The sequence below is a fragment of the Narcine bancroftii genome, chromosome 14 (assembly GCF_036971445.1).
Source record: "Narcine bancroftii isolate sNarBan1 chromosome 14, sNarBan1.hap1, whole genome shotgun sequence".
Classification (NCBI taxonomy): Eukaryota; Metazoa; Chordata; class Chondrichthyes; order Torpediniformes; family Narcinidae; genus Narcine; species Narcine bancroftii.
The window spans coordinates 26850135-26875810 of record NC_091482.1 but is presented as its reverse complement, the minus strand read 5'-3'; the positions used below and the strand labels follow the sequence as shown (position 1 = coordinate 26875810).

Here is a 25676-nt window from a genome sequence, read left to right as displayed (position 1 = left end):
CAACACCCAACCCCAACCAACCAATTTTCCCTTGCAACCGCTGCAATCGTGTCTGCCTGTCCCGCATCGGACTTGTCAGCCACAAACGAGCCTGCAGCTGACGTGGACTTTTTACCCCCTCCATAAATTTTCGTCCGCGAAGCCAAGCCAAAGAAGACAACAGTCTTAAACATCAATGTATTCTTGGAGGATGCATTTATTAACTGCAGCCCTGTACAACAGATTCATGCAGCTTCGTAAAACCTGAGGTGGGTGTTGAATAAGATGTGACCTCTGCCTTTCAGATGATGGTGCAAAGACTGCCTTTACTCTGGGCTCTGAAACTGAGCCAATGGCTTCTTTTAGCTTAGATACACCACATCTGCTCAAGAAGCAGCAAGTCACCTAAAGACCTATGGACTCGCTGAGGTTTACACTTCACCCCACCCTTCTCCTCCCTGGAGTACTGTGTGCTGTTCTGGACTCCTTACTAGATCAATGATATATTGGTTTTGGAAGCGGGTCACCACGTTGATTCCAGAAATGAAAGAGTTGTCTCCAAGGAGAGATTGAGTAGCCTAGGGCTATACTCATTGGAGTTTAGAAGGGATGAGAGGAATATCTACATTTAATTTGGAAATCCAGAATATTAACAGGCCCTTCTAGCCCACGCCGCCCAAATACACCCATGTTACCAATAAACCTACTCATCCTGTATGACTTTGGATCTTAGAGCCATACAAAATTATGAAATTACAAGAGAGAAGCAGGGATATTGTTTCACTGGCAGATGAGACCAAGAAATGCCTCATTGTTAACTCAAGGCACCTTCTTTCACAGGTGCACATTAAAAAAAAAAGCACTCTTCTTACCCAAAATTTAAACTGGCCTCAATTTAGTCCTCACTCAATTATTACAGATTACAATGTTGTTATTACATTATTCTTTATGGGATCTCTCCAGGTAGAACTTTATCACAGATTTTTTTCAAAGGAACAATAAAAACACACCTGCCTTTTCTAAGTTCCATGTCCCCTTGAGCTGCCTCTCAGGATCCAGAACAACTTGCTTACAATATAGACGAGTGGGTTCAGATGTCACTAATGTGGAAACTGCCGTCTATTCTACAGATTAGGCAGGTGCGCCCACCACATCAGGCAGCTATCTGGTTTGTAAGGAGGACCATTCCTGTTTGCTGTGATCCTGATGTGTGAACTAGACATTCTCAATCTCATTCCCAGTATCGCTCAACATCAGGTGGTCAAAGACCAGAGTCCAAGGAGTCAGTGGGAGTCTGCATTTCTTCCCATGAAAGTTGGGAATAGAGTAACTGTTTCAGGAATCAGGCTTTTGAATGATGCAAAATGTCAACTAAGCCAGCAAGAGCTTCAGTGCTGGGGATATTGTCCTGGTTGAGGACCATGTAATTGGTTCTCATATCCTTCAAGCAAATTTAAGGATTTTGTGTGGTGGATTTGGTACATTTTCCCAATATCTCTGGGGTATATGCTGTGTGCCTCAGTCCATGCCTCAGAAGCATACATCAAATCTAACAATTCCACCAGCACCAACGATTCACCAGAATCCTTAAAATTGATCAGCGAACTCCAAGACCTGAGACTCAACACCCCACTGTGCAATTGGATGATGGATTTCCTCACCTCCAGACCACAATCAGTGTGGATTAGCAAGAAATTCTCCTCCACAATCTCAATCATTACTGGGTTGCATCTTAGTCCCTAGCTTTATTCACTTTACACCTACAACTGTGTGGCTCTGTACGACAATAACCCCATCTACAAATTTTCTGAAGATCCACCGCAGTGGGTTGTATAAAGGAAGGGGATGAGTCAATATACGGGAGAGAGATTGAAAACTTGGTTGAATGGTGCATCAACAACAACCTTGCACTCAATATCACCAAACCTAAGGAGCTAATTGTTGACTTCAGGAAGGGAAAACCATAGGTATATAATCCAGTGATCATTGGGAGATCTGAGGGTGAGCAAATTTAGGTCCTTGGGAATCACTATCTTTGAGGATCTTTCCTGGACCCAACACAGCAATGTCATTGTGAAGAAAGCACGTCAGCGCCTCTAATTCCTCAGGAGTTTGCGGAGGTTTGGTCTGACATCAGAAACCCTGGAAAATTTCTACAGATATGTGATGGAAAGTGTGCTGACCAGCTGCATCACAGTCTGGTGTGGGGACACCAATACCCCTGAGCATAAAGCCCTGGAAAAGGTAGTGGACACAGTCCAGGACATCACAGGCAAAAAACTCCCCATGATCAAGAACATTTACAGGGAATGCTGCTGTCGGAGAGCAGCAGCAATCATCAAGGATCCACACCACCCAGCACACGCACTGTTCTTGCTGCTGTCATCAAAAAAGAGGTCTAGGTGCCACAAGAGTCGCACAGCCAGGTTCAGGTACAGCTGCTACCCCTCCACCGTCAGACTCCTCAATGACAAACTCAATCAGGGACTCATTTCAGGACTCTTACTTGTGCACTTTATTTTTCTTATTCTCTCTGTATTGCACTGTTTGTTTACATTCGTTATCTGTTTACAGTTCTTTATTTGTTTACACGTATATGCTGTGTAGATTTTTTTTGCATTACCAATAAGTGGCAATTCTGCCTCACCCACAGAAAAAAAAATGTCAGGGTTGTGTGCAGGCACAATGACAATAAATTTGAATCTGAATCATTCTCTGAGTGAGAAAAGATTGGGTCAACACTCTTTATGATGTACAAGAATGAGTGTTAAACCCCTTAAAATATGCAAGATTTTGGGTGTTTGACAGCATGGATAATGTGAAGAGATTTGCATCTGTGCAGAACTTGGAACAAGAGGGAGATGTGCAGGAGACTGCAGATGCAAAAACAATCAACTGGGGAATGCAGTGGGACCCTTGTCCCGTCCATCTGCTTCTCCACTGTAAAGTCTCTTCAAGGGCTGCCACTCTGAGCAAGTTTGAGAATTCTTTACCTTCCACTGATGCTGCTCGACCTGCCAAGTTCCTCCAGCTTTAGAATAAGAGAGCCTGGTTTCAAGGCAAGGGGTCAGTCTCTTAAGGAAGAGGTACTATTCTTTTTCCTCTAAATATTTGGAATGCTCCACCCCAGAGAACAGCAATATTGAGTTATCCAGCATATACAAAGTCAAGGTTGACAGATTTTTGCGTCTACATGGATTGTGGGTTGCAGAATGATGGCAAGGATCAGATCAGCCATGGTCATGCTGAATGATGGAACAGGCTCAAGGGACTTTCCTGATCCAACATGTTAAGGCATCAGTAACATTTTCAGCAAGCCCAATAGCTTTGCAGTTGTAAGATACATCAGTAACATTTGCAATAAGGCTAATGCTACTTCAAGACTAATGTTATTTTTAATCATTCCATTAGGAGCACAGGAGCCAAGATACATCAATTACACAGCCAGAGAACCCACTGGGTATCCTTAACTTCAAGCGAAACTATAATTTAATAAGATTTGAACAATAATTAATCTTATTTGAAAGGAACTGAACTCTCACATTGTAATAGTGTTGCACTCACAGCAAAAAATATATTTCTTAACCAACCTCTTTAAGAAAGGTCCTTTGAGTTTCCTCATCAAATCTGATCAGTTCCTTCATTGCCATGACCTCTCCAGTCTCCTTATGGGTCACCTGGCCAAAAATAAGGAAATGAGACCAGGGAAAACAGAGCCCCTTCACAGCACAATCCAACTCCCAGAATACACATACACAATGACTACCAACACAAGTACTGTATCTGAATTGTGTTTTAATGTTAAAGTCAGGTTTACTTTGAAGTGCAAAGCAGAGCCTCCATCCAGAGAAAGCCATCCTACAGTTTTAAATAAGACAAGATTTTTAACTAGATTATTTATTTTGTACAACAGAGGGCAATGCACACAAAGCCACACAAATTTGGATTGCACAAATTCTCTTCTAACTGCCAAACTAAATAATGGGAAAAGCAGTCAAGTGAAGCAAGAATACATTTTGCCTCTGGCCTATCTTTTTTATAGGTGGCTAGAGATCAATGGAAATGGGCTCTGTTCTTGGTTTGAATCATCCATTGACTGGAGGAGTCGCATTCTACCAAGAAGCAGAGAACTTTCATCAACTCTGCATCTCACCTCAGAACTTTCCAAACAGATTTAATAGCGAGAAGAGTGGATAATATTGGACATGTTGAATTAAATGTAATCCTTCTAATAGGTATTTTATTTGTATAATGATCAATAGTGTTAATTTTGATTCTATTTTTTCCACTGTGTTAGGTAAAAATATCATGAGCTGGGAATGTAGAGGGAGTCACCCAGTGCTGGGCCGTAACAAGATGCAGTTGTGACCTTGTACTCTCAAGATAAGAGTGGGGATGACAAATTGATGTGCAGGAAGCTAGCAGAGAGGGACAGCAACAGTTTATTCATTGGACAATGTCATGGTATGATCATTTACTAAGTACGTATCCTAAGGTATATAAAAAACACCACTTGCTGATAACGGCAGAATGCGCCTTCTCCAACTAACACTGTTAGTTGCAAGTGTTACAATCCGGCAATAAAGAACAAAGAACCTTGATTTCGACTCAGTCTGGTGTTTGACTCACTCATTCATGAACAAAGCAGACCTAACAACTGACAAGAAATGTATTTTCTATCCTTGCTATTCAATAGGAAGTAAAACACAGGAGATGCAACAACGAAACTTTTCAGTCTCTTCGCCTAAGATGGTTCAGTGCTGGGTTACAAGCAGGAGTTTTCCAGGACAAGTTACATCCTAAGCACAAATCACACCAGTGAAACGTGACCCTCTCCAAACCAGGTGTTCCTGATGAGTCAAAGAAGCAGTGAATTGAAAGTTACCTTTCCAAAGAGCAGTTTGTGAAAAGAATACCTTAATGGCTCGGCCAAAGTAGCCTTTTCCGAGCACTTCACCATGGATTAGGTCGGAAGGGCGAAAGATTCGATGCGCTGAGGTGCCGATTCGCAGGGACTCAGAGCGGCCCAAGTCTCTCTTTTGAGAGCCAGGTGATCCAGCACTGGGAGATTTATCAATACTGCAGCTTCTCCTGGAGATGAACAGAGTACAAATTAAAATGGACAAATTTATTTTTTAAAGAGTGGATCACAAATCAAAAAATTCCAAAACGTTCAATTGGTATTGATCAAAACTGAACAGTTACACAAACCAAGCCCTATGTGAAATGTGTGCAACACTAAGATTATTTTCTCAGATCTCAATAAAAGCTCTCCAGGTGATACTAGCTTTCAAGTTGACTATCAGGTCTGCAAGGGGTGGGGGGGGGGGGGGGGAAGAAAAAGGGTGCCACTTGAGCAACCCGGAGGGTAACTTTGCATATTTGTTCGGCCAGGAGGTTGAGACAGCACAAGTGCAAGTTGTTCATGGCATTACCAGGCCTGTCCTTGAATGAAGCGTGGAGCTCACTTTTCTAGCATGGAAGGAATGGCTAGTTTCATATCAAAACTCAGTGAGCCAACCACAGCACATCTATCTCAAAATAATGTACGGCTACAAGGTGCACCACAACAGCATGTCCTCCAAAGCGGAACAATCATTGTTGCCTTTCTCCTCGTCCAGTGTTGCTATACAACAGACAAAGCAAAAGTCCTCTCGCTGCGTACTGACGGATGCCTTTGCATTCCAGATTGCAGAATCTCCCGAGGGCCTCTTGGCAACTAACTCTTGGAGATGCCCAGACTGAGTCAAGGATAGAGGCGACAGCCTGTCAGTTATTGATTCTTCATACCCCAGATACACAATGTTGGCTACAACAATCACTACCGGTAGATCCTGACTGAGAGCATTCTGATTTAATTCTATCTGTTTGTTCATTCTGGATCCAAATGGATTGTAGTTTTGGAAAGCCCACAACCCGAGAAAATTCTCTCTGCTTCAACAGAAAACAAGTTCTCCATTCCTTGAGTGGTGAGCCCCATAACGTCCAGAAACAGTGACGCATAGTGAGCTGTGAAATGTGGGCTATGCAAGAAGCCACTGCCTAGAATCAAAGGCATGTACATTTAGCGTGACGTTTCCAGAGGCAGAATTTTCCTGCCACAGGTGGATAATTCATGCACCATCTGCCGAAGATGATAAATGCTTTTGAAAACCTTAGACGCCAGATACATTCCTCCTTAGACAGCTGAAGGCAGGATCATTGCTCCATAGAGGCCCTGGAGAAATCGGTTTTCCAAGCCAGAGACTTCCATTTCCCCTTCATCAGATTCCTCTGGCAAATCACCCTCTCCCTTTGGCTCCTCTCTCCTACTGAGGCTGACCATGTTAAAGTTCCCAATAGAAACAGCAAACTATTTCCACAATCAGGCAGGTTTTTCATTGAACTTTCAACTGTAGGCACTAGCTCTGTGTTTAGCTCCAACTGCCCACAAAGCTGTAAAAACTGCTAATTCCTTTAAACATCAAAGGTATGGGGCCTGCTGTTAAAGGACGGCTTGATAGACTCTGCACATCATTTCACAAGGAAACAAACAATTAGGTGTGAGATATGGGTTGGTGCACCAAGTGCTCTCAGCATGCTGCTGTCTCAGGTACATCTAGTGTGTCGATCACATTATTCACAGGTTGATGTGGATAGTTACAATCAATTTGAAACAAAACCAACTACTCAATCTTAAACAACATGCACTCAACGTTGGAATTTCTTGGTTCCACCCAATTTTAGAATTTAGTTTTGTACTGAATATCCCCTTAACCTGTCAATTTGTTATTAACCATTCTCCAATCTATGTTTCCTTACACAATGGGACGTTTTTTGACTGTGCCATCTTCTCCATTTGGGCCACCTGGTCGCTGTGGGTTGTAGATGTCTGATGTCGGATTGAGAGTGTCCATTTGATTCTCCAGCAAGGGGTCATGTGGGTCATGTTCTATAGTTAACTTCAGCAAGCGGCTGGTCTCCTGGATCAGAAGGTCAATCTGATGAAGTCAAACATCATACCATTAAGACATCACCAGCCCTCAGGGTCCAAATACCTTCTAGAGGACTAGGTTATGGTGGAAGTAGCAAAGTGCATAGCTATACGGCGGATTAATACACCTTTGTGGAATTCCCCATCATACATACATTCAAACTGCACTTTCCACTGGCAGTCACCACACTGCAGGCGCTGGAAATCGGAAAGAGAAAATGATAAAAGCTCTCAGCAGCCCAAAGAACACATGTGGAGCGGGCGGGGGGGCAAGAAATTTTTCAGGCGGAAGAGACTATCAGACTGGGACAGTTCTGATGGAGGGCTTTGACCTGAAATATCAACTCTTTCCACAGATGCTTCCTGACTTCTCAAAGGCTTCCAGAGTGTTCTCTTTTTATTTCGGCACACTCCACCAAGTCACCCAGCCCAGCTACACACGACTGGCTTATCTCGCATCAACCATAGAGCTCCCTCCCAAATTCCCCTTCACAGTCTGGATCTCCCACTCGTCACCATTAACCATCGCTTGCTCCCATTCAGCAACAGTAACCCAGCATTTTCTATTCTTATGTGATTAGCATCAATCTCTACTCAATTTTATTATTTCTAACTGACTTGTCACTGACTATATACAATGTATATTATTTACCTACTTCACATATCCCACTCCCGAAGATTACATCTCCTGTTCTCTGACTAAATACCTTGGTCTTTCCCACTTGACACAGTTGACACCCTTCACTTCTCCTGTCACATGCAAGTGGTGATTCAGCCCTAATTATACAAATTTTGGTCAGTGTACACCCTTGTCACTAGATAGCAGAATAGAACAGCTGGAGTCTTCGGGGTATTCTCCAGCTGGAGTCTTCGGGGTATTCTCCAGCTGCACAGTGTAACTGGCATTTGTTCATTGTTCTTCTGCTCTTCTACTCCACCCCACCCCTCATTCCCACCACATAGTTTAGACGTGTAGATATGCAGGTTGTGCAGTTGTCCAACAGCCTGGGTTCTACATCAACCTTAAGGGGAATTTGCAGTTCTCCCTGACTACAGAGCTTCATCCAGGTGCTCCAGTTTGCTCCCACATCCAAAGATTTGCTGGTTGTTAGGTTATCCCTATTGAAAGTGGTGAGTGGGAGAAAGGGGAAAGTTAATGGGCCTGCAAGATTACAGTTGAGTATGCAAGTGGGAGAGCAGGATTATTGCAAAGGCTCTGAGAGCCAGTATAGACTCAATAGGTTAAAGGGTCTCCTTTGTCATAAAGGAACATGATAAATTTAAAAATAAATCAATTTCTGCACTTCCTCCCCCCCTTCCCCCCACCAAAATCACTACATGCTGATGACTTTTTCTAACTCTCCCTTATCCTATTGCCCCCCTTTCTACATTAGGTGATGCCATTAATCAAAAAGATATTAATTCACTCATTTTAAATGCATGCTGTTGGATACAAGTACATGCTTGAATTTTGCCCAGCACCACAGTGGCCCCTTCTCCCAGCTTACCTCATCTAGAGGCACATTCCTGATTGGTGTTCCGTTGATTTCGAGAATCCTATCACCAACGTGAATAGAGTTTTTCACATCTGGACTGATGCAGTCCGTATCAACTCTGAAACATCAGAAGAACTACAAATTAATATTGACAGGACATTATGGAGATAAAGATTATGCCACAAAGCAAAGATCTGATCAACCCCCTCAATAATTTGGTATACCATGGGCAATAAACTATCTTGCTTTGTAGAAGGGGCAAAGTAAAATCTCTTCATGTCTCCTAATTGTCAAAAGGCATCAGCCTCAAAAAGCATGCAAGTTCAGTAGGCAAGCACTTCAAGGTCAGACACGAGCCATTTTCAAGCACCACACAATATTGAGAAATACGAATCCAGACTTTCTATAAAATTGGACAGGGGCAATGCAGTCTCCATGAGCCCAAGGTGATGGCAACGATTTCCCCGTTAAAACATCATACATGTCCTGGCTTTCTAGGAAGGCAACCAACACAATTTCAATTTTTGTCAGCATTTTCCCTCTAACCCAGCAGTTCTCAACGTTTTTCTTTCCACTCACATAATCCCTAAGCCGTCAGTGCTCTCTGATCGCTTAAAGTGGTATGTGAGTGGAAAGAAAAAGGTTGAGAACCTCTGGTCTAACCCCATGGAGGTAACCACCCCTCCCCTCCCCATCCATTCTCTGATTACAGATGTTTGGTGTGCCAGCTCTCCTCCCACCCCCACTTCAGATTCACTGGTTCTTACTTCACTTTACAGTTGACATCCTCCCCTCCATGCTACGCATGGCCAGGATCACTCACAATTGTGTTTTGGAAGAGAAGAGATACAGGGAGTAGGCAGCAGAGCTCCAGTTGTCAACTCATGTATGCATTGCTGCAACAATCCAGATATCACACATTAATGGTGATCACATCACTGGCATCAATGAAGTCAGAGCCTGGGTATTGTGCTTATTTAATTCTTCAAAGGGAGATCAGGAATGTGATAGAATTCTCTCCTCTTGCTTAGAGCCCCAACAACGCTAATGCTGTCCAGGATAAAGTCTGCACAATTTGCACCACTAACTCGACTTATCATTGTAATGACGGCTGCACCATCACAGCTTCCATTACATAGGTCAAGGGAACCAGATGCACAAAACAGTGATGCTCCCATTGCCCAAACACCATTCTGACATGGATGTGCATGGTATAGCAGGATCCACATCTGCTCTCTTGGATGGGTATAGAAAAGCCATGACAATTAGTCACAGTCGTTACCCCAGGGACCTTGGACAACATTTATCCTTCATCACCACTAAAACAGATCCTCATCACACTACCACTGGAGTTTGTTGTTCACAAATTAGTTACCACACCTCCTCCAATGTAGCAGGGACAGTCCTTTAGAAATACTTCAATGGCTGTTCTAAATTCTAGACAAATAAAATTGTTTTAACTGTGGTAATTTTATCATTGTCCATGATTCACATTTTGACAGAAAAAAATTCATTCATAAAAACCAATTTTTTTTTCTGTATTCCCTCCCAATAAGGAGATAATGAAAGTATCGATGTAATTAGAGGAGAACTGCTGTCAATTTAGATAATTAATGGCCAAATGATCTCAAGATGTAGTCAGTCCACTCTCCCACAAAGAGCTCTGAGTAATGGCTTTCAGGGGAAATGCTACGTTAGCATCTAAATGCTTGCCAGATGTGATCCAGACCTCTGACTTCCCCTGAGTATTGCAATGGAAATTGAAATCAAGTAACTTGAATGCAATCCAGAGGACCAGGTTGTTCATTTTTTTGAGCTAAAATGTTATTAAAACAAACAAAATCATACAATCCACCTGCCGTCAGAGCCAGACAATTTAATCCTCTTCTTCACTAATTGGAACAGTACCAAAGTACCATTACTGCTGGAATTCTTATTGTGGACCAAAAAAGTGAGTGACGCTGCCATTTCGCTCAGTTAAACCCAGAAGTGTTGTGGCTTGGGACCACATTAGTCAACACTAATGAAAATTAATGCTTACATTTGAGAAGGAAAATATCTGTAAACTATTTGTCAAGGCTTAGCAAATGCCAAAGTTCCAGCAGGTGACAGCGAAAACTTCCTGCCCATTATAGTGAACACCCCCACTTACTCTTTGACCCGCACGGTATGTACATGCTCCGAAGAGCAGCTCCTGGGACTGCAGGGCTGATCGATGGACACAGAGAAGCCTCGCTTTCCCTCTGTCGAGGCTGGGATTGAAACCAACGTAACAGTGTGTGGAATGCGAGCGCAAGGCGAGTCTGGGAGGATCTGATCAATGACGGGTGTGACTATCGTATGGTAGTAGCAGCAACCACTGCAACAGAGACAACAAGGGAAATAAAAGAGCAAAACGTGGTCAACAAGCAGCAATAATAGCTGTAAAATGCCAAGTTTATGATGCCAATTGATATCTCTCCAAAGTACAATACTAAAATATCCAACAGTCAGTCTGCTCAGATGGCATATCCTCGCCAAGATAACTGGAAAGAAAAATAATCAATGATCCTCTTTTTGAAGAACGTGCACGTGAATGGAGCTGGATAGCTATGATTAACAACGAGGGGGAAAGCTGCAACAAGCAAAGTTGTCAGAGCTCCAAGTGTTTGTTAACTCAAACACAACACTATTTAGGCCTCTCAGAATAACGCAAGCATCACTAAACTTTATGGTCTGAAGGCCAGGAACAAGTTGCTCTCATGGAACGTTTGCAATGCCAACTCAATCCACAGCGGAGTAACGTGGAATCAGATTTCACCACATCAGGAAGTGTTTAAGAATCCTACAGATATTCAAAGCTGAACACTGGCAGCGCAAAGCTGTCTGTCTGGGTTAGACAACAATCTCATTCTCGTCAGTATTAAAACCTTAGTTGGTTCCTTACATGTCTCATAGTGCCCTGCAAGGCACTGATAGAAAGATCACCGAAAAAAACAAATCAAAGCAAAGGGAGAATAATGCCAGGTTACCTACAGAATACCACAACCAAATGTTACAGGGACATTCAGGGACAAGTCATGCAAGTTTTACATTCAGGTACAACATTGCCTCACACAGTCCTTACCAGTATAGTTTGGAGCGCTCTACCAATGCATAGGTGTCACCATCTCCAATAAATGCACCACATTTTAGGCACGTAAAACATTCTGGGTGATACTTGTGTTCCCCAGCAACCTGGAGGATAAACATTAAAGATTCACACATCTGATTAATGCATCCAGCCACTAACATTCAGGCTGCCAAGTCTCGAATACACGAGATTGCAAGCTGTGCTGAAACCATTGGCATTGCTCGGACGGTTAGAGGTACCGACGAGGCTGAGATGTTAGGGCTAATGGGCTCCGGCCTTCATTAGGTTGCACAAGAGTACAGGAAGACACAGGAACTGGAAAAGGCTTTGCCACCTGCTCCTTCAATCTCAGGAACTAATCTCCTTCCAACCCCACCCAAAAAAAAATTTGTCTTCATCAAAAAAAGTGCTCCACTCCGAACTACTCTTGCACCTTCTTTCAGCCCTGGCTTTTCACTCCTACACCTGACGGGTTTGCGCATTCACTCCATGATCAGTAAACAATTTCTCCCTTTTTAATTTCCAGTAATCCAATTAAAACACAATTTTGTTGTCCATTACTTTCGATGGCTGGATATCTAGCCTCCTCTAAAAAGGGCCAGAAATAGCCCTCCTGGTCCAGTGTGCTAGTTTCTCAAAGTTAATCTCATTTTCAGGGATTTTCACACTGCCACTGAGTACATATTTCAAAACCCTGTAAATTTTCCTCACTATGCTCAAGACCTTACGGAGTTGGTGTTGACTATTTGCAGTTTTCAGAGGGAAGTGAAAAATCCCTGGTGACAATTTCAGTCCAGTAAACACACACGATACTCCATTTGCACTTGTGTTGTTAATGACGGAGTAAGTCCATTTCCTTCCTGCATCCAAGCACCAAGTACATTCCACGAGTTCTGTTAACATCTGACCTGATGTATAGACATCATGTAATAACCATGCAATATGATCCAGACAGTCTGGCTGCAAAGATAAACAAATATTAATGCTTCATTGAAGCCATACATGATCAGAGAGGGAGTACAGAGACACAGCGAGCAGATCTCGCAGCACCCAGAGGCCCAAGCTTAATCCTGTCCTCAAATGCTGGCTGTTCAACATTTGTATATTCTCCAAGGGATCCTCCAGGTGCTTCTGTTTCCTCCAATATCCCAAAGACTTGCAGGGTAATCAGTCACCATAAATTGTACCTAGTGTATAGGCGAGTGGGAGAGCTGATGAGAAGGTGAGGATAATTAAACATGGGGTTAACGTACGATTAGTGTTAACACCTGGTTGCTGTGGACTCAGTGGGATGAAGAGTTCATTTCCCCTCTGTTTCTCCCTGGAGCTGAATTTCTTCTCCCAGCCCCAGTACGCAACCCTTACCATGATCAACCCTTTGGTGATCCGCTCACAGCAGCCATGGCACAGTTCCCCAAACCGAGCCCAGTAGTCCTTCTTGCAGTAGAGCTGGCCTTCCTTCTCGTAGTACCAATGAGTGAGAGGAATGTTACACTCACAACACCTGTGCAAGCAGAAAGCAGGGGTATTAGCAACACAAGGCAGAGCGAGGTTCTGATCTAAGCACTTGTTCGCCTCCAGTCCAAGCACAGCGTTACCACCTGCACTTAAGGACCTCACAAGCTACGGGCCTAACCTGCAACTCAGCTAAACAGGATGATGAGGGAACCAGAATTGTGGTGAATATGTAGAGGAAGTTCAGCAACGAAGTTACCAAGTTATTGAACCTAGGTCACCAACGCTACCCATGTTACTGGATGCACAGACCACCCAATGCAGGACATCAAGGGGGCTCATGACCTGAACCAGAGCAAGGTCTGGTCTGCAGGAGAGCCACTGGTGTGCCTGGAGTCAGTAAAGACCGAGGAGAAAATAAAACCTTCTACAGGCTGTGAAGGAGATTGTTGAAGCCTCAAAAATCCCCCACAAGTCCATTTAAACTGATTCTCTCAGGACACTGTATTTAGCTTCAGATTCCTGCATCCACAATCTCCAGCAGGTCAAACAGCAGCAGTGGAAGAAAATGGTGGACATTTTGAGCCAAAGCCCTTCACTGATTAAATGTGGTAAAGAAGCCAGTGTAAAGGGGTCATGTGCCCCCCCCCCCCCCCCCCCCATTGAAGGTAAAGGTTCCATTATTGTCACATTTAGAATGTAACATACATGAAATTCTTTACCTTTTGTCTCCCGTAAGGCAGACAGAGTTGCCACTTTGTCCAGTGCCCCTCACAGAAAACCACAGCACCTGGTGTTCCTAGATGGTATCCCCTCCAAGTGCTTATCTTCCAAGATTAGACAATCTCTGGGGTATTCAGGTTATTAGTGAGCAAGGTAGACAGATGTCTATGGGAGAGAGGGGTGAAAGGAAACAGCAGAAGAATTCAGTGGGGTTGGAGAGGAGGGGGTTGAGAATGGGCATGGATGGGAGAGAGAACAAACGGGGGGGTGGGGGGGGAAGAGCAGAAGGGGTAGAGAAGAAAAACATCTTGGCCTTAACGGATCTGGATAAAGGGTTCCAACACAAAAGGTTATTTACTTTCTCCCACTAATGCTGCTGAGTTCATCCAGCATATTGTGTTTAATATTAACACAAATTAGGTATCTAAGTGAACGCAAGTTAAAACTTACCACTTGTATGTCTTTTGATGCAGGAACAGATCAATGACATTACTTACCGCAGGTTTCTGGTGAACTGGTGGGAAAGCATCACTGGTGGGCACGCAGCGATTCAGTCCCCTCCTGTCAGCAGTTGTCACTGCAGTTGCATCTCATGGCTAAACACCCCACACAGGGAGCTGATCAGAGGGTTGGGGGGGGGGGGGGGATTAACAGTGACTCAGCAGTCTGACAAGGAACACAGCAAAGCTTTGATCTGATCCTGCAGCCTTGCCAGAACTGCTAAAAGCCCTCGTTTTCACCTTCCCTACTGCTGATTAGTGGATGGTGGTGGTTGGGGCGGGGGGCGGGGGGGAAACTAGTGTCACACAAAGACTCCATTAATTTCATGAAACCCTCAGCCTCAGCCATCCGACACCTTAAGATAATTTTAAAAACTCCCAGCTCCAGCCCATGACCTCTGGACCATTTTGCATCTTTGAGTTCACTGCAACAACCTCCCTTTCTCTCTCTCCATTTGCAGTGTGCAGCACATGCTGGCCAACTAGGCAAGTACCCAGAGTTGCCCAGGATGCAGAAGATTAGAGAGTATGAGGGAACCCCCTCCCCCCCCCCCCCCCCCCCACTGAAAGAAAGTCAAAAAGTGACACTGGATCATTATTAAAAAACGTTTCTTGTATCAAATCAGTTTAGAACTTGAAGGATGCAAATTACTGGAATATTTCCAGTAATGCAGCTCTCAGTAATGAAGTTGCAAAGAAAAAGCGGTGTTGTTCTTAGTACAAAAGAATGAGGAGATTTGACAGACAAGATACAAGTGTATAAACAGTTCAGATACTGTATGCTGTTCTCATGTCAAGGACGAGGGGATAAAGAATTAAGACAAAACACATTTTTCAAAAAGTCAGTGATAATGATCCTACATTCATTGGCTATAAAGAAGATGGAGAAACGCAGCATGTAGCAAAAATAACGATACATAATCAATGTTTCAGCCTTGAGCCTTTCATCAAGGTATGACAAAATGTGACCAGGTACCCAAACAAATTGGTTTGCGGAAGGGGGGGGTGGGAAGAAGCAGGTATAGGTCATAGGTTGATAAGGGAGGAAGAGCACACCAGCAAGCAAGGGGAATGGCACTGTGATTGGAGAAGGAAGAGGGTGGAGAGCTGGAGGATAGACGACAGTGATATGGAAGAGTGGGCTAGCAGAAATCAGAGAGGTCCACGTTAACAGCATTGAGGGGGAAACTGGTTAAGTAATAAAAGTGGGGACACGTGATGATTTGGCTTTAATCTACAAGATAGCATGGATTACGGGACTGAAAAACCTTCACCCAAGTGCTAACTAAGTAAGGAACTAGTTGTCACAGTCACACCAACTCAGAACCTCAGTTACAAGTTAACAAGAGCGACCAGGGCAAAAGGCCAGACTTGGGCAAACAATGCCCAAGTCCAAAGATGAACAACGGACGATATCTGTAAGTTCATTAACTTATTCCATGCAGTACAAGGAAACAAGACGCCAACAGTGGCGGTTGTCTTAGACGCAGAGAAAGCCTCTGACAGAGTAGAATGGAATTATTTATTCAAAGTAATGCAGAGGTTCAACCTACCAGAGAAATATATTAATTGGATTAAAGCATTATATAAGGGACCATTGGCGAAGGTGACGGTAAATGGATATATATTGAACCAATTTAAATTAAGCAGGTCAACTAGGCAGGGATGTCCACTATCTCCCTCACTGTTCGTGTTAGCTACAGAACCCTTGGCAGAACTGATAAGAACAGAAAATAAAATAAGAAGGATAAAAATAAAAGAGAAGGAATATAAAATCAGTCTATTTGAAGATGACATCATAGTATACTTAACAGAACCAGAATTATCAATAAAAGAACTAAATAAGAAATTGAAGGAATATGGAGAAGTATCGGGGTACAAGATCAACGCAAATAAAAGTGAAGCAATGCCAATGAATAATGCGGATTTCACAAAGTTTAAAAAAGAATCACCATTTAAATGGCAAACACAAGCAATCTGATACCTAGGTATTCAACTAGATAATAATCTAGGCCATCTGTACAAATTAAATTATCAGCCATTAATGAAGAAATTCATTAGAACATTGCAAAGATTTATCACTAACACTGATAGGAAGGATAAATTGTATTAAAATGAATATCTTCCCAAGGATACAATACCTATTTCAATCGTTACCAATTCACCTAACAGAGAAATTCTTCAATGAGCTAAAGAAAATAATAAGGAAATTCTTATGGAAAGGGGGGAAACCGAGGATAGCGCTAGATAATTAACAGAATGGTACAAACAAGGGGGGTTACAGCTACCAAACTTTAAGAATTATTATAGAGCAGCACAATTAAGATACCAATCAGATTTTTATCAAACAAGGGAAAAACCAGATTGGACCAGGGTAGAGCTACATAAAATAGGGGAGAAGGTACGTGAACATATACTATTTAAGTAGGATGAAAAGCTGGTGCAGTTCTGCACCATCTGCTCAACATTTGGAAGATTCACGTAGAAAGGAAAAAAACAAATTATCAACTACCAAAATTAATACTGACGCAAAATCAACTAATCCCTTTCACAATAGATAACCTTTCCTTTAGAGAATGGTGGAGAAAAGGGATCAAAAGAATAGAAAATTGTTTTTTGGGAAATAAATTATTATCTTTTGAACAAATGAAGGACAAATATAATATAACTCACGGTACAATGTTTGCATACCACCAACTGAAAACCTACTTGAAGGACAAATTGGGAAGCAGGCTGAGGTTACCAGAAGGAAGCAGTTTTGAATATGTGATTACAGACACAATGATAATTAAAAGATTTATAACAAACATGTACATCAAACTGCAAGAGACAGAGAATGATGAAATTAGCTGTAAACGCAAGCAAAAGTGGGAACAAGATCTAAACATAAAGATAAAGAATGAAACATGGGAAAAAGCTATGCTCGGAACTATGAGAAATAAAATAAACACGAGGTTACGCATGATACAATATAATTGGTTACACAGGCTATACACCAAACCCCAAAAGTTAAATAAATGGGACCCAACAGTATCAGATAGATGTTTTCGCTCTAAGAAGGAAACGGGAACAACAGTACATGCAGTTTGGGCATGTGAGAAAGTGGAAAAGTTTTGGAAAGATCTAAATCAGGTATCAAATAACATCACAAAAAGCAACATACCAAAAAATCCAGAGATCTTTCTTCTAAGTAATATAAGAAGTAAAGAACTAGGCCTCGATTTGGATGAAGTACAAAAAAGATTTATTATGATAGCCTTAGTTGTAGCAAAAAAAACGTACAATGTCAACATGGAAATCAGAAGATAGCCTAAGAATACAGCAATGGCACATAGAAATGAATATATGTATTCCATTGATAAAAATAACATACAATTTAATAACATCACAGTATTCGAACAAATTTGGGAACCGTACATGGAACACAATAGAGAGGGCCTACCGCGGACCTCCACCCCCTAAAATGACAGGAGAAGAAGACGAAATGAACTGACCGAGTATGTAAAAGTAGATGACACAGTTTTCTTGTTTATTTTCATTGTGTGATGACATTGTTTAATGGGTTTAATGTATCGTATATGTTGAACGTTTAGTGGGTGGGGAGGGGGTTGGGAAGGAGGGAAAAAGGGGAGAAAATGACACTGTGTATATTCAAGAGGGAAATGTTTATGTGTATTTTGGTCAATATGGTTCATAGTGTGAAAAATAAAATTTTTTTTAAAGAAACAATGCCCAAGTCCCACTGGACAGATGTGGAAAATAGGAGTGGCTTCAATAAATTTAAAGTGAAATTTTAAATGAGTCCATTCCTTCAACATTTATAAAAGTATTGTTGTTCCCTTCTCTAATTTCTGCAAAATGGCCAGTAAGGGCTTCACAATTGCCCGACTTTTGTGATTGGCATTGCTCATTTTGCACTTGTGTTATCAAAGGTTCGGAATCTGCTTAAAGCTGTAGAGATACACAAAAGCTGCAGATGCTGGAATCTTGAACAAAAACAGAGAACCTGGAAGAGTTCAGCAGGTTAGCCAGTATCCATGGGTCTGTCAACATTTTGGGTCTGAACGCTGAAGTGGACAGACATGTCGCTGAGGAATGGTTTGGGGAGTTAAAATGCTTGGGGACAGGAAGTTCGAGCTCAGAAACAGTGTGGGGGGTTCAGCAAAGTGGTCATCCAATCTGCAGTGACAAAGAGGAGGCAACACAGAGAACACAATGCAGTAGATTAGACTGGATGATGTGTATGATAAACACTGCCTCACCGAGAAGATGTTTGTGACTCTCAATGGGGGGGGGGGGGGGGGGGCGGGGGGAAAGAAGTGAGATGTATGGTGGTGTTTTTCTATAATTACAGCTTACAGTAGAAAAATGGGTGGGGTGGAAAGAGCTGACTTAGGGAGTAACAAGAGACGTATCCCTGCAAGAAGCACATAGGGTAGGGAGGGAAAGATAGGGCTAGTGTCATGGGATCGCACTGAAATGTCGGAGAATAATGTGTTGGCCGTGGAGGTTGGTGGAAAGTGAGGACCAGGGGGACTTTGCTCATGTTTTGCCTCAGGGGAGGGTGGGGTAAGGGCAGAAGTACAAAAAATAGAGGACATAGGGTTAATGACAATGAGGGCAATTCACATGTTCTGGAGTTCTGGGAAAAGGAAGGCCTTATCCTGGAAACAGATACAGCAGAGCAAGTGTGAGAACAGGATGGCACCCATACAAGAGGCAAGGTGGGAAGAAGCAAAATTCAGGTAGCTGTACGTGTGTAATAGGTGCCCGTAGATAGTTTATCAGGAAGGTCAAAGAAGGGGGGGTGAGAGGTGTCAGAAATAAACAAGGTTAAGTTAAGACCTGGGTGGAACTTGGGCAGTGAAGTAAATGGAATCCGTGAATTCTGCAAGGGTGCATGAGGCAGCAACAATGCAGTCGACGTAGCGGAAGACGAGTTGGGAAGTGATACCAGAGTAGGATTGGAACAAGGTCTGCTCCACATGGTTGACAAAAAAGGTAGATGTAACCAGGGCCTAGAGTTACACCCTGGAATCTAGAGGAAATGGGAGGAGTCAAAGCAATTGGAAGGGAGGGGACCAGTTCAGCCAAGCAGAATGTTAGTGGATGGGGACTGAATGACGCTGCATTCAGGAGAAAAGTGGGGGGGGGGGCGGGGTGGCCTTCATCCATTGTCAGGGTGAGGTCAAACATAAACTTGAAGGACAGCATAACATATTCCTTCTGAACAGCCTTAAACCTTGCAGCATGAGCATTGATATTTTTCAATTTTTGGCAACCCTCACCCGCATCTGGTTCTATCTCTTATTTTCTCCCCTTTTCCTTCCCTACCACCCCCCCCCCCTCCCCACCACCTCGGCTTCTCGCGCCATTGATTCTGTATCCTCTCACATCTAGGTCCCTCCTCCAACATTTCTCGTTTTATATATGACATCTCCCCTTTTATTTTAGTCGTTAAAGGATCTACAATACTGAGTGACCACTCCTACCCATAGAGGCTGTCTGACCTGCTTAAAGCTGTGTTGAGTGTTCACTTATATGACGCTGGGGGTAGGTAGTAGCTGGTTTGTGATTTTAACTAATCCCATCCATGAAAAAGATCCAATCCCCCATTTCATAAAACACAATACTTGCCCCAAATCAAATTTTATTTTGTTAAAATACATTACATTTCCACTAAATGTTAATGGGATGGAATTACACAGCTTACTTTAAGTTGTGAACCAACAGAGTATTTATTACTGCATGACTGGCAACACAGAACAGACCTTGCTGTGTGCTTTCAAATGGCCAACACATCCCTTCAGGTTATTAAGGGCCTGGTTATGTGAAATCCTGCTCCTGACGTTAGCAAGCTGTCGCATATCCAAGCTCCCCCTCATCTATCTCAGGAATGTCTGCCCCTCCAACATAACGAGCGATTCGGAAAACCCTGATAGGCTCAAGCTACAAATCAAACATAGGATGAACCAATTACACGAGCCACGCTAGGTGTGGGCTTTACAGAAGTCAATCTAGTCATTTTTAAAAAAGAGTAGCAATCAAAAAGCAGCATTTTCATTTACACTTCAAAGTTACTTGTGCACTCCTAGAAGAAAATGGCTGTCATAACATCAAAGATGAAGTCCTACTAAGATGAACTTTTAAGGAAGAACTTCTGACCTTACCTTGCTGCCTTGATAGCCTGCTTTGTGACTATGAACCCCAACCATCACCCGCAAATAGCCCAGGCCCTTTCTGAGCTGAAGGTAGGGAATGGTCCAAAGGACCCCCATGAAAAGAATGGAGTGAGTAAGGGATCAAGGAACAGGCTCTGGGTACAGGCAATTGAGGCACTTGCCTCACTTCAAAATTCAGTAAAACCCCTGTTAGCCAGAATTCAAGCAACCAGGGGTGGGGGGCGGGGGAGAAATTTTAGAAAATAAATTGGTTAAAAAAAATGCGGAAATTTAAAATTGGCAAACCTCGTCATTAGTTCACCAATCACACAAAACACGTAGTCTCAAGCTACTGGAAAATTCACTTATCCAGTATCCACCAATCCCCATAGGTGTCATACACTAGGGGATGTACTGCAGTCTTCGCTTCAGCAATCCTTATAAGGTTTACAGATAATCTGAGCCATCACAACCAAGAGACAAAGGGATGGCAATAGATTGAGCATGACTCCTTGCTTACAATACCTTCAATGTAGAAAAATATTCCAAGCTTCAGTGTGAGAGGAAAAGTCACAGTGATTTCAGGACTGAACATTCATCAGGGACGCCAAGATCAGGCAAATGGCTGAATAAGGTGGCGGGGGGTGGGGGGGGGGCAGTGTCAGGATGAATGCCAGAGGCAAGGGTAAGAAAGAAAGGAAGGGAAGGAGTGGGGAGCTGGGGTGGTGAGCTTATGTCTGGGTGATCATATGGCTGTGAAGCCAGTGTTGGGATTGATCTTTAATTACCCACGCTAAATCTATGACTACAAGTGCGGGAAGGATTGAGGAGATAGATGCAATGTTTTGGATTCCAGCAGATTTCCCTTCTTACACATCCCTCAGTCACCGATGTGTGACTAAAACTATTTCAGTGGGAAAAGTTGGGTGTGGGTTGTGAGAAGTGAAGGAAGAAAGACTGGGTAAGTGTTAAGAAACAGTGGCCCTTCCATCGTCTTATTTCCTAACCCACAATGATCTTGTTGGGCACATTCAAATTAACTTCTACATTTGGTTCAGGACTTCACAGAAACTTTTGTCTTTTTAACAATTCTCCCTCATTTTAATGGGATGCAAAAACTCCATGGTAGTGGGGGGCATCTGTCTGTGTCACTGTACAACATGGGGAGCAGGGCAAATGCATACAGGTCTGTCACAAGGTGGAAAAAAAAAATCACACCACACATTAATATAGTAGAGACGGTGGGTACAACAGACCAAATCAAAGTTCAGAAGCCATAGCCAGTATCTGAAGTTCTGCTACAAACAAGTCTAACAGATGAAAAAAGATCAGTACCAGATGCTGACCGGGAAAAGGCCCAGGAGACATGCCACAGAAGAGACACTTAGTAGTATACTCTTCAGATAAACAAATCCATATCAACATTCAGTCAGGAAGTGAAGCAGATTACAAACGTGGTTGTCCAGCGTTAAGAAGGGTTGGGGGGGGTGGGGTGACACTTTGGGAGCTCTACTACTTACCTGCTCCTATGGTTTGAGAGTTGAACTCTATAACAGTGAGACAACATTCTCCAAATGTGGGTGATGTCACTCTGCTCTGGTTTATCCAAGTCTTGGGTCAAAGGGCTGGAGTACCTAAACGCTTTCAGACAAGCACTTGTCCGCAAGCAACTGCCACAGCCTGTAGACACTACTGGAATCCAGAATTAGCTGTCCTACCATGCACCAGAAGTGATAATGACCTCAACTTACAACACCAACACACAAGCTAACCCACTTCCTGTTCCAGGCAACAAACAGTAAGGCACAGGGGAGGAAAACCCCTGAAATTGTCACCTGCTCCAGTCACAGAATTGAGAGCAACCAAAAGCATCAAGTGCAATTTCACACTTATTAAGGAGGAATTAGTTTGGAGAAGTTAATAATACAGAAGAGAAAGAGGTTCACAATGACAATACCAGTTTGCAGTAATTTATTTTGGTGATAACCACTCCCAATTCCTTAACTTCATAACACTCTACAATTCCGTTCACAATCACAACCCCCTGACACCCAACTTTTCCCACTTGTTCAAAGAATTAGGGCCATTGTATACAGATTGTAGCTATACTGCGCCTGTGTGGGTTTTCCCCGAGGGCTCCAGTTTCCTTTCACCGTTCAAAACGTACCAGAGGGTGTAAGTTAATTGGGTGTAAACTGGGCGGCACAGACTCGTGGGTCAAAATAGCCTGTTACCATGCTGTTTGTCTTTAAAAAAAAATCCCAAACTAGAAGCTCAGTCTATAGACTTTATTCCTCATTTACTGGCTTGCCAAGTTAAAAAAAATGAGTTTCCCAACATGATCAGTAATCTTGACAGGTACAGGGTGGGAATCGTGGTGGGGAAAGAGAGGGGGGGGAGAGGAAAAGGAGAGAAGGGGAGGAATGAAGAAGCAATTTTACAGGGTGGGACTGGGATAATGATGACTTAAAGGCATGATCAAATTTCTAGAGTGGCCTGCTTGAACTTTGAGAACAAGATACCTCCCCTTTATAGAATTAATGGATAATGCCCAGTCAGAATAGCACAACTCGTTTCATTTTTCTCAACAACTCAACATAGACCAATATCAGTTCTGACAAAAGGTTGCAGACCTAAACAGCAAATGTTTCCCTTTCCGCAGATGCTTCCCAGCCTGCTGAGCTTTTCCTCGCATTTTCTATTTTTGTTTCCAATGTCCAGCATCTACAATTTAAGTGTTAACCTGCAGTCTGTTTCATTCTGGGGTATGGGGTGGGTGAAGTCGGGCATGGGAGACAAGTTATAAATAACGTAATTATTTTGTTTCCCTGCCTTGACCCTGTTTGCCTCCGTCACATCCTTTGCAAAGTAAACAATCTTAAAAGTCCAATTAAATATATTTCACACAAAGAACTGAATTCCTGTTCTAGCTATTCTTAAATCTCTTGTGCAACTCAATTAGTACATTCCTAAACGTACAGCACATATTGGAGTCAATTGAGCTCTGCAAATGTTTATTACATGAACACTGCAATTCTAAAATTACTCAGGTTTAACATTGTTTCAGTTGCATTTTCTTTAGAAAGCATTTTGCTGAAAATAACAACTGTAGTTGTTGAGTTCAGTTGACAATTACCTCTTCACTTTGAGAAGTCTGGCAGATGCAGGCACGAGTTCATATTCTGTGGCTTAGGCTCGTGTTCAAACAGTATTGAGAAATTAAAATTGCAGAACACCATTTTATCAGCTTTAAACAATTGAAATAAGTTAATTTTCCCCTCAAGTGACGCGTCATTCTGCACCAGCTTGGAAATGTGATCGGGCATTTCCAAGTGTCACACACCCACTTGCAGGGATGACATCACTTCCTGTGAAATGAAGAAGTCAAACCACATGACTTGGGGGTAATGCCACCGGACACTCCCAAGACCAAAGGGTCTTGTTCCACAGTACTTGAAGTTTGAAAAGAAAATTGCAGATGATGGAAATCCAAAATAAAGTTAGAAAATGCTAGAAACAGCATCTGCGGAGGTGTGTTAAATGTTTCAGGTCAAAGACCATAATCAAAACTGTAAAAGATTATATGATACTTTGAGACAAATATGACACTTAAAAAAAAATTGGTGCCCATATTTACATATTGTAGGTATTAATTTATTAAAGGTATCCCCTGAACCTCATGGAACCTTACCAACTCTTTGGAAAATGTACATGATTAATATTATAAAAGCAAAAGTTGGCTAAATATACTGATAGTTTTAATGGGGTAGTTGGGGCAAGTACGTTTCACTGTTACTGTGAATGTTGAATGTATGTGTATTCTATTAATACCCACTATCCGAAAGTAGAACGTGCCTATGAAACCTTTTGTAAGCCAAAATATCATAAAGCGAAGAACAATTACCATTTATTTATATCGGAACACCCAAAAAAAACCCTATAAAATCATACCAGATTCGGCTAATGCAGTTGTTCCCAAACTTTTTGGGCTGCGGCTCCCTTGGCTTCCAGACCACATTCCTACCTAGCGGACACACACACCTGAGGTCACGATCTCTGGTTCCAGAAAACTCCAAGCCTGGGAAACATCTATCTCACATACAGCTTGTCAGACTTGGTTTAGATGAGATCGCCTTTCGCTCTTGCTGGAATTTTGAAGAAATGAGAGAGGATCTTGTACAAAATAATGAAAGGTAAGTTGTTTCCATTGGTGGGGGGAGACCAGAACTGGGGGGCATAGCCTCAACATTCAGGACAGAGATAAGGAACTACTCTAATAAGATGGCATCCATTGACAAGAGTGAAAACAGAGTTAATGTTCCAGGTAAATAACCCCACATAAGAACTGGCCAGTTGCAGCTCAACAGGAAAGGCTGGATATCTGATATTATCAAATTCAAAATTGATTCCTAGACAGACGCAAAGGTGCTCCTGATGAAGTTTATTCTGGGCTTGCTTAGAATAGCGTCAGAGGCAAAAACCGAGGTCAGACTGGGAAGGTAATGGAGAATTCAAGCAACACGCAACTGGCAGCTCAAGGTCATTGTTATAGACCCAAAAGAGATGTTCTGCAAAGTAGTCACCCAATCCACATTTGTTACTCCCATGTAGCAGAAATTCAATGAACAAGTCAAGCTTATTGTCATCTGATTACACAAGTACAACCCAACTAAACAGCATTCTCTGGTCCTTGGTGCAAAATACGCAGACACACAACCAACCATAACACACATACAGACAAAGAAGACAGGACAAGTATTCACATATACAAATAAATAAATTAATATTGTTTCATGAATATGAGAGTCTCGGATGGTTAGTGTGAGCTGTTCCTTTGGTCGTTTACCATTCTCACTGCCCGTGGGAAGAAGCCGTTCCTCAGCCTGGTGATGCGCTGGCTCTGATACTCCTGTATCTTTTTCCCGACGGCAGCCGAAAGAGGCTGTGTGCAGGTGGAAGGGCTCTCAATGATTTTGCACGTCCTCTTCAGACAGCGATCCCAATAGATCACGTCGATGGGTAGGGAGAGACACACCAGTGATCCTCTCTGCCACCCTTATGGACCTGTGGGTTGACCTATCATTTCTCTGCAGCAACCGTATCACAGTTTGATGCAGCCAGCCAGGACAAGCTTGATAGAGCTCCTGTAGAAGGCTGACATAATGGTGGCCGGTAGCCTTGCCCACTTCACTCTTCTTAGTAAGTGCAGTCGCATCTTCCTGACAGGTGAGAACAATGGATGGAATGAACAGGAATTTAAAGAAGTTCAAGGAATCA

At 42.7% G+C, this 25676-nt stretch overlaps 1 protein-coding gene across 3 annotated transcripts in view; it reads right to left on the bottom strand.

The window, feature by feature from the left end:
• The window catches only part of limk1a (LIM domain kinase 1a), a 53285-nt gene that overhangs the window by 21624 nt on the left and 5985 nt on the right, over positions 1-25676 (bottom strand). Inside the window, exons 1-8 of one of the 3 annotated variants that reach the window (XM_069912082.1) lie at positions 23536-23717; positions 12926-13064; positions 11555-11664; positions 10601-10807; positions 8461-8566; positions 6781-6959; positions 4896-5070; positions 3570-3656 (exon numbers count right to left, since the gene is read on the bottom strand). In XM_069912082.1, the coding sequence (XP_069768183.1) occupies positions 3570-3656; positions 4896-5070; positions 6781-6959; positions 8461-8566; positions 10601-10807; positions 11555-11664; positions 12926-12928 (867 nt within the window). In that variant the 5' untranslated portion in view covers positions 12929-13064; positions 23536-23717. Of the gene's footprint in view, positions 1-3569; positions 3657-4895; positions 5071-6780; positions 6960-8460; positions 8567-10600; positions 10808-11554; positions 11665-12925; positions 13065-21919; positions 22128-23535; positions 23718-25676 lie in introns of those variants that run through there. The other 2 variants (XM_069912080.1, XM_069912079.1) reach the window with 2 other exon arrangements.